The sequence below is a fragment of the Oncorhynchus kisutch genome, linkage group LG10, assembly GCF_002021735.2.
Source record: "Oncorhynchus kisutch isolate 150728-3 linkage group LG10, Okis_V2, whole genome shotgun sequence".
Taxonomy (NCBI): domain Eukaryota; kingdom Metazoa; phylum Chordata; class Actinopteri; order Salmoniformes; family Salmonidae; genus Oncorhynchus; species Oncorhynchus kisutch.
The window spans coordinates 3,058,102-3,070,684 of record NC_034183.2 but is presented as its reverse complement, the minus strand read 5'-3'; the positions used below and the strand labels follow the sequence as shown (position 1 = coordinate 3,070,684).

At 43.7% G+C, this 12,583-nt stretch overlaps 1 protein-coding gene across 1 annotated transcript in view; it reads right to left on the bottom strand.

Moving 5' to 3' along the window:
* Positions 1-12,583, bottom strand: part of map2k1 (mitogen-activated protein kinase kinase 1) — an 88,751-nt gene that overhangs the window by 10,498 nt on the left and 65,670 nt on the right. Inside the window, exons 8-9 of the mRNA XM_031832889.1 lie at positions 3,808-3,872; positions 3,369-3,427 (exon numbers count right to left, since the gene is read on the bottom strand). Coding sequence (XP_031688749.1) covers positions 3,369-3,427; positions 3,808-3,872 — 124 coding nt within the window. The remainder of the gene's footprint in view (positions 1-3,368; positions 3,428-3,807; positions 3,873-12,583) is intronic.

The window sequence follows — 12,583 nt, the reverse complement described above, 5'->3', positions numbered from 1 at the left end:
TGTTGAGGAGTCTTATGGCTTGGGGGTAGAAGTAGACTAGACTTGGCGCTCCGGTACCGCTTGCCGTGCGGTAGCAGAGAGAACAGTCTATGACTAGGGTGGCTGGAGTCTTTGACAATTTTTCGAGCCTTCCTCTGACACCGCCTGGTGTAGAAGTCCTGGACTTCTAGTTTGGCCCCAGTGATGTACTGGGCGGTACGCAATACCCTATGTAGTGCTTTGTGGTCAGAGGCCGAGCAGTTACCATACCAGGCAGTGATGCAACCAATCAGGATGCTCTTGATGGTGCAGCTGTGAAACCTTTTGAGGATCTGAAGACCCATGCCAAATCTTTTCAGTCTCCTGAGGGGGAATAGGTTTTGTCGTGCCCTCTTCACAACTGTCTTGGTGTGCATGGACCATGTTAGTTTGTTGGTGATGTGGACACCAAGGAACTTGAAGCTCTCAACCTGCTCCACTACAGCCCAGTCGATGAGAATGGCGGTGTGCTCAGTCCTCCTTTCCTGTAGTCCACAATCATCTCCTTTGTCTTCATCACGTTGAGGGAGAGGTTGATGTCTTGGCACCACACAGCCAGGTCTCTGACCTCCCTATAGGCTGTCTTATCGTTGTCGGCGATCAGGCCTACAACTACATCGGCAAAATTAATGATGGGGTTGGAGTTGTGCCAAAATCAGCCAAGGGTACGCATCTTCACACTTGTCGGCACCCTCGATGCATTTTCTGCAGTGCAACCTGGATGAAGAGAGTTTGCACACTATAGGAGAGGGGAAATAGTTCTATAGGAGAGGGGAAATAGTTCTATAGGAGAGGGGAAATAGTTCTATAGGAGAGGGGAAATAGTTCTATAGGAGAGGGGAAATAGTTCTATAGGAGAGGGGAAATAGTTCTATAGGAGAGGGGAAATAGTTCTATAGGAGAGGGGAAATAGTTCTATGGGAGAGGGGAAATAGTTCTATGGGAGAGGGGAAATAGTTCTATAGGAGAGGGGAAATAGTTCTATGGGAGAGGGGAAATAGTTCTATGGGAGAGGGGAAATAGTTCTATAGGAGAGGGGAAATAGTTCTATAGGAGAGGGGAAATAGTTCTATAGGGAATCACAGCTGACACTGATTAGTGTTTTCACTACTATCTCTATGGCACTCACCTGACAGAACTACAGCCTGAGTGTAGTGTACAAACCTGGTTCAAATCCAGGCTGTATCACAATTGGCCGTGATTGAGAATCCCATAGGGCGGAGCACAATTAGCACAGCGTCGTCCAGGTTTGGCTGGGGTAGGCTGGCATTGTAAATAATAATTTGTTCTGAACTGACTTTCCTGGTTAAATAAAATGTTCCATTCAGGGGCCTGAAACGCCCCATAATTCAATTCGCGATGATTGTACCTCCACTAAGAAAAGTCAGCCAGAACTTAAAACCTCAACATACAAGTGTAAGTAAAAACAAATTTAAATAAGTTAGAAATTACGCTACGAACGAACACGTCTCATAAAAGTAATTATGTTTTTGTTTAGTTAGCTTTTGCTAATTGTAGAAATAAAAAATGCTCCTTCTTCTTCAGAAGTAGCTAGGCAGGCTAGTATATTAATAATTATATAGTTAATATAAGTAGACATGCACTCATAATTGACTGTAAGCGCATATAAAGCTACTGGTGACTGAAAACGAGTGACGAATTTCCGGGGCAAGGGCGGTCCATTTAAAAATCACTCCTTCCTCCCGCGCCCGTTGCCCTGCAAGCGTCAACTCGTCAGACGTCATGACACGTCATCAGAAGTGTCCACTTCATTTGAGGGCTGAGGGGGTAGGGGTTTGCCTTTGAAGTGTTTTTGAAAGCTGCCATTGTAATGACCACCCAGAAACAGTTTTGCATCTTTTTTTTGGCATTGTATGCATGTAAGAAAAACTGTGGCAAGACATCAGTAGATTTATAATTGAACACATTTATGAAGATTTTATACACAAATGTAAATTTACAAACAGAAAACCACATTTTCGTACCCTACAAAAAGAAATTGAACTGTATTTTAAGACGGTTAAATGCTCTACTAACAAAAAAGCTGTTAGAATTATAAGTGTATGTATGTCTCTTAAGGTCCTTGTGTAATTGTAATGTGATATTGTACCCCCTAGCCCCGCCCCCAGCCCCGCCCCTAGCCCTGCCCCCAGCCCCGCCCCTAGCTCGACTGTCTATTGTTTGTAATCTATGTATGCTTGTGTTCCCTCCTGTGCTTTATGTATTGATTTGTTATTAATAAAAATAATTATTTTTCAGTTGTGAAAGCTGCCATATTTTTTTATTTTTTTTAAATCAAAGTTGCCGGGACGTCACGTGTCCTACTTGTACACTCGTAACAACCTAGGCATTATTTATTTATTTAGCTCCTTTGCACCCCATTATTTTTATTTCTATTTTGCACATTCTTCCATTGCAAAACTACCATTCCAGTGTTTTACTTACTATATTGTATTTACTTTGCCACCATAGCCTTTTTGCCTTTACCTCCCTTCCCACCTCATTTGCTCACATTGTATATAGACTTGTTTATACTGTATTATTGACTGTATGTCTGTTTTACTCCATGTGTAACTCCTGTGTTGTTGTATCTGTCGAACTGCTTTGCTTTATCTTGGCCAGGTCGCAATTGTAAATGAGAACTTGTTCTCAACTTGCCTACCTGGTTAAATAAAGGTAAATAAATAAATTATGAAACGTATATTTGATCAAATGAGCTACACGTACCAAATAAGCCCTTATATTTGTTTGTTAACCAAATTCGACTTTCCTTTATTGACCTCTTTACAAAAACCCCTCGCTTGGCGAGTGAAGAAAAACAAACCAAAAACACAACCTGCTGGAGAAGGAAGATGTTGGGCCCAGTTTATCCCTCTCTGATATACCACGTGTAGCTTATTGGATCAATAGACGTTTCGTAATGATTAGGTTGTTACCAGTATACGGATATAAGAAGGACACGTGACAACCCGGAAGCTTGGAGAGAGAAAAAAAAAAGTTTTATAACGGGAGTTGTGCATGTTGTTAACACGCGAATATGCCCTCTGATTGTCTAGAATAGTCCTTCTTCCCGACTGCCTTCCATTTTCGAAGACTTTTATGTTCATTGTTAGAGCTGCCACTAGAGTATCTGGCCAATATAATGGATAGTCTGTGAGTGTACTCAAAGCAGCGACTCCGTGCCATTGCTACCACACACACATACTACCACTAGGTGGCAGCGTTGTCAATGTTGAATGCTGATGTCTGAACTGAAGGGGATTCATTGCCTTCGGAGCTGCGACAACAAGAAGGTCCACTGTGTTTTACTCAACAACTTTAAGTAGTCGCTTTTGGTTTTAATTACTTACCATTTATTCACAAAGTCTTGAAATTCAACGCCGAAAATACCAGGCAGCTTAGGAGGAGGCTGGGAAAACAACAACAAGATGGTCCAATCGCATCACAGAGGAGATGGATGGAGAGGATATATAAATGATTCAGCCTTGAAGAAATTACACTCAGGACATGCAGGCTTTCAGGAAGGCAGGGGGGCAGGCAGTGTAATGCATTCACAGTTCAGTATACCACCATCCCAATCAACATGGGAATACAGCAGAAACGGTCTATGTTATTGTAACCAGGAATTATATGACTTTCGAATAAACTGAAAAGTAGAAGCAAATTTTTTATTTTATTTTTTATTTTTATTGTAGATTTCATTTTTTTATATTCAAATTACTTGCTGAATTGACTGCCTTATTAAACTCAAATTGACCCCAAACACAGATTGTAACAGTCTTTACTCACCTCATTAACTATGTAGTCCAGCAGTTCAAAGATAGCCATAGGAGGTCTGCTGTCTGGCCCACAGGCTGAGGGAAGACAGAAACAGGGCTGAGGGTTAACTCTCAATAAGTCAGGTCTGCTGTCTGGCCCACAGGCTGAGGGAAGACAGAAACAGGGCTGAGGGTTAACTCTCAATAAGTCAGGTCTGCTGTCTGGCCCACAGGCTGAGGGAAGACAGAAACAGGGCTGAGGGTTAACTCTCAATAAGTCAGCTCTGCTGTCTGGCCCACAGGCTGAGGGTTAACTCTCAATAAGTCAGGTCTGCTGTCTGGCCCATAGGCTGAGGGTTAACTCTCAATAAGTCAGGTCTGCTGTCTGGCCCACAGGCTGAGGGTTAACTCTCAATAAGTCAGCTCTGCTGTCTGGCCCACAGGCTGAGGGAAGACAGAAACAGGGCTGAGGGTTAACTCTCAATAAGTCAGCTCTGCTGTCTGGCCCACAGGCTGAGGGTTAACTCTCAATAAGTCAGGTCTGCTGTCTGGCCCATAGGCTGAGGGTTAACTCTCAATAAGTCAGGTCTGCTGTCTGGCCCACAGGCTGAGGGTTAACTCTCAATAAGTCAGTTCTGCTGTCTGGCCCACAGGCTGAGGGTTAACTCTCAATAAGTCAGCTCTGCTGTCTGGCCCATAGGCTGAGGGTTAACTCTCAATAAGTCAGGTCTGCTGTCTGGCCCATAGGCTGAGGGTTAACTCTCAATAAGTCAGCTCTGCTGTCTGGCCCACAGGCTGAGGGTTAACTCTCAATAAGTCAGCTCTGCTGTCTGGCCCATAGGCTGAGGGTTAACTCTCAATAAGTCAGGTCTGCTGTCTGGCCCACAGGCTGAGGGTTAACTCTCAATAAGTCAGCTAGTTGGCCCGGCTACTCAGATTGTAATCAGTATAACCTGTAATGACACACAGGAGATGAATGAGTGCAGACCTGAGATCTGGATCCCTTATCCACAAAGTGTCTCAGAGTGCTGATCCTGGATCAGGTCCTCCTTGTTTATGTAATTGTATTCATTAGGATCAAAAGGAAAACATGTATCCTATATCAGCACTTCTACTCTGAAAGGTTTTGTGAATATGGGCCCAGAGATCTGAGAGGATTGTATAGATAAACATTTGAATATTTTATTAGGATCCCCCATTAGCTGTTGTTGAAGCAGTAGAGACTCTTCTTGGGATTCCACGCAGAACACAAAACATGAAACCTGATACAGAACATCAATAGACAAGAACAGCACAAGGACTGAACTACACAAATTTAACCTAAGAACACTTACAATCCACCTCATTTTTCACAAAAAACATGCTATGGGCACAATCTAACAACGGAAGAGATTTTCATTATCTTTTATTTAACTAGGCAAGTCAGTTAAGAACACATTCTTCTTTACAATGACGGCCGACCAGAAGGCAAAAGGCCTCTCCTGCGGGGAGAGGACAAAACACACATCATGGCAAGAGAGACACCACAACACTACATAAAGAGACGTAAGACAACAACATAGCAAAGCAGGAACACATGACAACACAGCATGGTAGCAACACAACATGACAACAACATAGCAAAGCAGGAACACATGACAACACAACATGGTAGCAACACAACATGACAACAACATAGCAAAGCAGGAACACATGACAACACAGCATGGTAGCAACACAACATGACAACAACATGGTAGCAACACAACATGACAACAACATGGTAGCAACACAACATGACAACATGGTAGCAACACAACATGACAACAACATGGTAGCAACACAACATGACAACACAGCATGGTAGCAACACAACATGACAACAACATGGTAGCAACACAACATGACAACAACATGGTAGCAACACAACATGACAACAACATGGTAGCAACACAACATGACAACAACATAGCAAAGCAGGAACACATGACAACACAGCATGGTAGCAACACAACATGACAACAACATAGCAAAGCAGGAACACATGACAACACAACATGGTAGCAACACAACATGACAACAACATAGCAAAGCAGGAACACATGACAACACAGCATGGTAGCAACACAACATGACAACAACATGGTAGCAACACAACATGACAACAACATGGTAGCAACACAACATGACAACAACATGGTAGCAACACAACATGACAACAACATGGTAGCAACACAACATGACAACAACATGGTAGCAACACAACATGACAACACAGCATGGTAGCAACACAACATGACAACAACATGGTAGCAACACAACATGACAACAACATGGTAGCAACACAACATGACAACAACATGGTAGCAACACAACATGACAACAACATGGTAGCAACACAACATGACAACAGCATGGTAGCAACACAACATGACAACAACATGGTAGCAACACAACATGACAACACAGCATGGTAGCAACACAACATGACAACAACATGGTAGCAACACAACATGGTAGCAACACAAAACATGGTACAAACATTATTGGGCACAGACAACAGCACAAAGGGCAAGAAGGTTAGAGACAACAATACATCGTGCAAAGCAGCCACACCTGTCAGTAAGAGTGTCCATGATTGAGTCTTTGGATGAAGAGATTAAACTGTCCTGTAACAGATTGGACTTCCTCTTTACCTCCATGCAAATAATACTTCAATGTAATGAAAAATAATATAGAAACTCATATTTAAATGTAGCAATTCAACAACAAACGCTGTTTAGCCTGCACATCTTTTACAGCATGGCATTGCCTCGTTGCTCAAAGTGGTTTGCGAGTGATTCTCATTTCTCTGATGGTTGCCAATTCCTTTGGGTCCTCTTGTTCCACTGTGCTCATCTCTCTGTCTGTCCTGTGCAACTACAGTGCCTTGCGAAAGTATTCGGCCCCCTTGAACTTTGCGACCTTTTGCCACATTTCAGGCTTCAAACATAAAGATATAAAACTGTATTTTTTTGTGAAGAATCAACAACAAGTGGGACACAATCATGAAGTGGAACGACATTTATTGGATATTTCAAACTTTTTTTAACAAATCAAAAACTGAAAAATTGGGCGTGCAAAATTATTCAGCCCCCTTAAGTTAATACTTTGTAGCGCCACCTTTTGCTCCGATTACAGCTGTAAGTCGCTTGGGGTATGTCTCTATCAGTTTGGACATCGAGAGACTGAAATGTTTTCCCATTCTCAAAACAGCTCGAGCTCAGTGAGGTTGGATGGAGAGCATTTGTGAACAGCAGTTTTCAGTTCTTTCCACAGATTCTCAATTGGATTCAGGTCTGGACTTTGACAAGTTCGCAAAGTTCAAGGGGGGCCGAATACTTTCGCAAGGCACTGTATTTCCGATGCATCGGTGCAACAATGTTATCATAACCGGCCAAAAGTGATAACACAAACGCACTTTCTCTCCTCAACTTTCCCCGTGTGTTAATTGAAGAAATTGGGCTTGTCACCAAAAGCACTCACAAACTTCTACAGATGCACAATCGAGAGCATCCTGGCGGGCTGTGTCACCGCCTGGTATGGCAACTGCACCGCCCTCAACCGTAAGGCTCTCCAGAGGGTAGTGAGGTCTGCACAACGCATCACCGGGGGCAAACTACCTGCCCTCCAGGACACCTACACCACCCGATGCTACAGGAAGGCCATAAAGATCATCAAGGACATCAACCACCCGAGCCACTGCCTGTTCACCCCGCTGTCATCCAGAAGGCGAGGTCAGTACAGGTGCATCAAAGCTGGGACCGAGAGACTGAAAAACAGCTTCTATCTCAAGGCCATCAGACTGTTAAACAGCCACCACTAACATTGAGTGGCTACTGCCAACACACTGTCAATGCCACTGACTCTACTCCAGCCACTTTAATCATGGGAATTGATGGGAAATTATGTAAATATATCACTAGCCACTTTAAACAATGCTACCTTATATAATGTTACTTACCCTACATTATTCATCTCATATGTATACGTATATACTGTACTCTATATCATCGACTGCATCCTTATGTAATACATGTATCACTAGCCACTTTAACTACGCCACTTGGTTTACATACTCATCTCATATGTATATACTGTACTCGATATCATCTACTGTATCTTGCCTATGCTGCTCTGTACCATCACTCATTCATATATCCTTATGTACATATTCTTTATCCCCTTACACTGTGTATAAGACAGTAGTTTTTCTTTGGAATTGTTAGCTAAATTACTTGTTGGTTATTACTGCATTGTCGGAACTAGAAGCACAAGCATTTCGCTACACTCGCATTAACATCTGCTAACCATGTGTATGTGACAAATACATTTGATTTGATTTGATTTGAATTTGGCCTATGCCGTTGTCCTGTTTTACACTCAGCAATGATCTACATCAAGCCTGCTTCTCTCCCATCTTACAGACTCTTGACCAGTCCTATTTAGGCCTAGTATAAATATATGTCATATCGCTTTGCAGCCTATAGTTTTTCTTGGGATTTCCTGACAACATGATGAGGTGCCACTGCAGTGGATAGATGCCATTTTACAGACTCCTGACCCAGACAAGATGACGAGGTGCCACTGCAGTGGATAGATGCCATTTTACAGACTCCTGACCCAGACAAGATGACGAGGTGCCACTGCAGTGGATAGCTGCCATTTTACAGACTCCTGACCCAGACAAGATGACGAGGTGCCACTGCAGTGGATAGCTGCCATTTTACAGACTCCTGACCCAGACAAGATGACGAGGTGCCACTGCAGTGGATAGATGCCATTTTACAGACTCCTGACCCAGACAAGATGACGAGGTTCCACTGCAGTGGATAGATGCCATTTTACAGACTCCTGACCCAGACAAGATGACGAGGTGCCACTGCAGTGGATAGCTGCCATTTTACAGACTCCTGACCCAGACAAGATGACGAGGTGCCACTGCAGTGGATAGCTGCCATTTTACAGACTCCTGACCCAGACAAGATGACGAGGTGCCACTGCAGTGGATAGCTGCCATTTTACAGACTCCTGACCCAGACAAGATGACGAGGTGCCACTGCAGTGGATAGATGCCATTTTACAGACTCCTGACCCAGACAAGATGACGAGGTTCCACTGCAGTGGATAGCTGCCATTTTACAGACTCCTGACCCAGACAAGATGACGAGGTTCCACTGCAGTGGATAGATGCCATTTTACAGACTCCTGACTAGCGTTATTTTGTGTTTTTTTGTTGTTGTTGCTGATCTTAACAATTTTTGTACATAATGTTTCCGCCATAATTTGCTATGACTGGGGGGAAAAAAAGCTTCTTGACATCAGAACAGCGACCACTAACCTCGATTTGGATGAAGATTTAAACTTTAATGAGTCGGCAGATCTGGATCTTATGCTTTTACCCCGGACCTGATCCCAAGAACTCGAAAGAGGAAGCAGAGGTGAAAGAGCAGGGCAAGCGAGGCGGCATCATGATTAGACTATGAGCATCTAGATCACCGTCGCCTTCCTGTTTTGTTTGGTGAACATACAATCAAGAGAGAAAAACAAACTGGTCGAGCTCCGTTCCAGATCTGAAGAACTGCAATATCTTTTCGCAGAGTAGTGGCGAGGACTATTTATTTAACCTTTATTTGAACTAGGAAAGTCAGTTTAAGAAACAAATTCTTATTTACAATGACGGCCTAACCCGGTCACACCCAGACGACGCTGGGCCAATTGTGCACCGCCCTGTGGCACTCCCAATCACGGCCGGATGTGATACAGCCCGGATTCGAACCAGGGACTGTAGTGACACCTCCTGCATGGGCTCCCGCCACTCGGGAGCCCATGCATTGTCAAGATAGGACGGCAGGTAAGATGAGAAGGGGAGGGGTTAAAAACAGCTGGTGTCCAAGCTCTAATGTTAAAGGGATACGCCAGGAGTTTTAGTAATTAATCTACTTCCCCAGAATCATATTTGGTATTGGTATTTTATTAGGATCCCCATTAGCTGTTGCAAAAGAAGCAGCTCCTCTTTCTGGGGTCCACACAGAACATAGGACACAGAACATGGAACACAGAACACGGAACACAGAACATGGAACACAGAACACAGAACACAGAACACAGAACATGAAACATAATACAGCATGACATAATACAGAACATCAATAGACAAGAACAGCTCAAAGACAGAACTATATAACATTTTTTTTAAAGGCACACGTAGCCTACATATCAATACATACACACAAACTATCTAGGTCCAATAGGGGAGAGGCGTTGTGCCGCGAGGTGTTGCTTTATCTGCTTTTTCAAACCAGGTTTGCTGTTTATTTGAGCAATATGAGATGGAAGGAAGTTCCATGCAATAAGGGCTCTATATAATACTGTACGCTTTCTTGAATTTGTTCTGGATTTGGGGACAATGAAAAGACCCCTGGTGGCATGTCTGGTGGGATAAGTGTGTGTGTCAGAGCTGTGTGTAAGTTGACTATGCAAACAATTTGGGATTTTCAACACATTAATGTTTCTTATAAAAATAAGAAGTGACGCAGTCAGTCTTTCCTCAACTCTCAGCCAATAGAGAGACCGGCAGCATAGTATTAATATCAGCCCTCTGATTACAATGAAGAGCAAAACGTGCCGCTCTGTTCTGGGCCAGCTGCAGCTTAACTAGGTCTTTCCTTGCAGCACTGGACCACACGACTGGACAATAATCAAGATGAGACAAAACTAGAGCCGGCAGAACTTGCTTTGTGGAGTGTGGTGTTAAAAAGCAGAGCATCTCTTTATTACTGACAGACCTCTCCCCATCTTTACAACCATTGAATCTATATGTTTTTACCATGACAGTTTACAATCTAAGGTAACGCCAAGCAATTTAGTCTCCTCATCTTGTTAAACAGCCACACCAATGTGACACCATTCATTACCAGATTCAGCTGAGGTCTAGAACTTAAGGAATGATTTCTACCAAATACAACGCTCTTAGTTTTAGAGATGTTCAGGACCAGTTTATTACTGGCCACCCGGTCAAAAACAGAGTGCAACTCTTTGTTAAGGGTTTCAGTGACTTCATTAGCTGTGGTTGCTGATGGGTATGTGGTTGAATCATCAGCATACATGGACACACCTGCTTTGTTTAATGCCAGTGGCAGGTCATTGGTAAAAATAGAAAAGAGTTAAGGGCCTAGAGAGCTGCCCTGCGGTACACCACACTTTATGTGTTTAACATTAGTGAAGCTTCCATTAAAGAAAACCCTTTGAGTTCTATTAGATAGATAGCTCTGAATCCGCGATATGGCAGAAGTTGAAAAGCCATAGCACTTAAGTTTTTTCAACAACAGATTATGGTCAACAATATCAAAGGCAGCACTGAGGCACTGAAATCTAACAGTACAGCTCCCACAATCTTGTTATTATCAATTTCTTTCAACCAATCATCAGTCATTTGTGTCAGTGCAGTACATGTTGAGTACCGTTCTCTATAAGCATGCTGAAAGTCTGTCGTAAATTTGTTTACAGAGAAATAGCATTGTATTTGGTCAAACGCAATTTGTTCCAACAGTTTGCTAAGAGCTGGCAGCTGATAGGTCTCCTAGAACCAGTAAGGCCTCTTTACCACTCTTGGGTAGCGGAATGACTTTGGCTTCCCTCCAGACCTGAGAACAAAGACTTTCCTCTAGACTCAGATTAAAGATTTGACAGATAGGAGTGGCTATAGAGTCAGATACCATCCTCAGTAGGAGTGGCTATAGAGTCAGCTACCATCCTCAGTAGGAGTGGCTATAGAGTCAGCTACCATCCTCAGTAGGAGTGGTTATAGAGTCAGATACCATCCTCAGTAGGAGTGGCTATAGAGTCAGCTACCATCCTCAGTAGGAGTGGCTATAGAGTCAGATACCATCCTCAGTAGGAGTGGCTATAGAGTCAGCTACCATCCTCAGTAGGAGTGGCAATAGAGTCAGCTACCACCCTCAGTAGGAGTGGTTATAGAGTCAGATACCATCCTCAGTAGGAGTGGCTATAGAGTCAGATACCATCCTCAGTAGGAGTGGCTATAGAGTCAGATACCATCCTCAGTAGGAGTGGCAATAGAGTCAGCTACCACCCTCAGTAGGAGTGGCTATAGAGTCAGCTACCACCCTCAGTAGGAGTGGCTATAGAGTCAGCTACCACCCTCAGTAGGAGTGGCTATAGAGTCAGATACCATCCTCAGTAGGAGTGGATATAGAGTCAGCTACCATCCTCAGTAGGAGTGGTTATAGAGTCAGATACCATCCTCAGTAGGAGTGGCTATAGAGTCAGATACCATCCTCAGTAGGAGTGGCTATAGAGTCAGATACCATCCTCAGTAGGAGTGGCTATAGAGTCAGCTACCATCCTCAGTAGGAGTGGCAATAGAGTCAGCTACCACCCTCAGTAGGAGTGGCTATAGAGTCAGATACCATCCTCAGTAGGAGTGGCTATAGAGTCAGCTACCACCCTCAGTAGGAGTGGCAATAGAGTCAGCTACCACCCTCAGTAGGAGTGGCTATAGAGTCAGCTACCACCCTCAGTAGGAGTGGCTATAGAGTCAGCTACCACCCTCAGTAGGAGTGACTATAGAGTCAGCTACCATCCTCAGTAGGAGTGGATATAGAGTCAGCTACCACCCTCAGTAGGAGTGGCTATAGAGTCAGCTACCATCCTCAGTAGGAGTGGCAATAGAGTCAGCTACCACCCTCAGTAGGAGTGGATATAGAGTCAGCTACCATCCTCAGTAGGAGTGGCTATAGAGTCAGCTACCATCCTCAGTAGGAGTG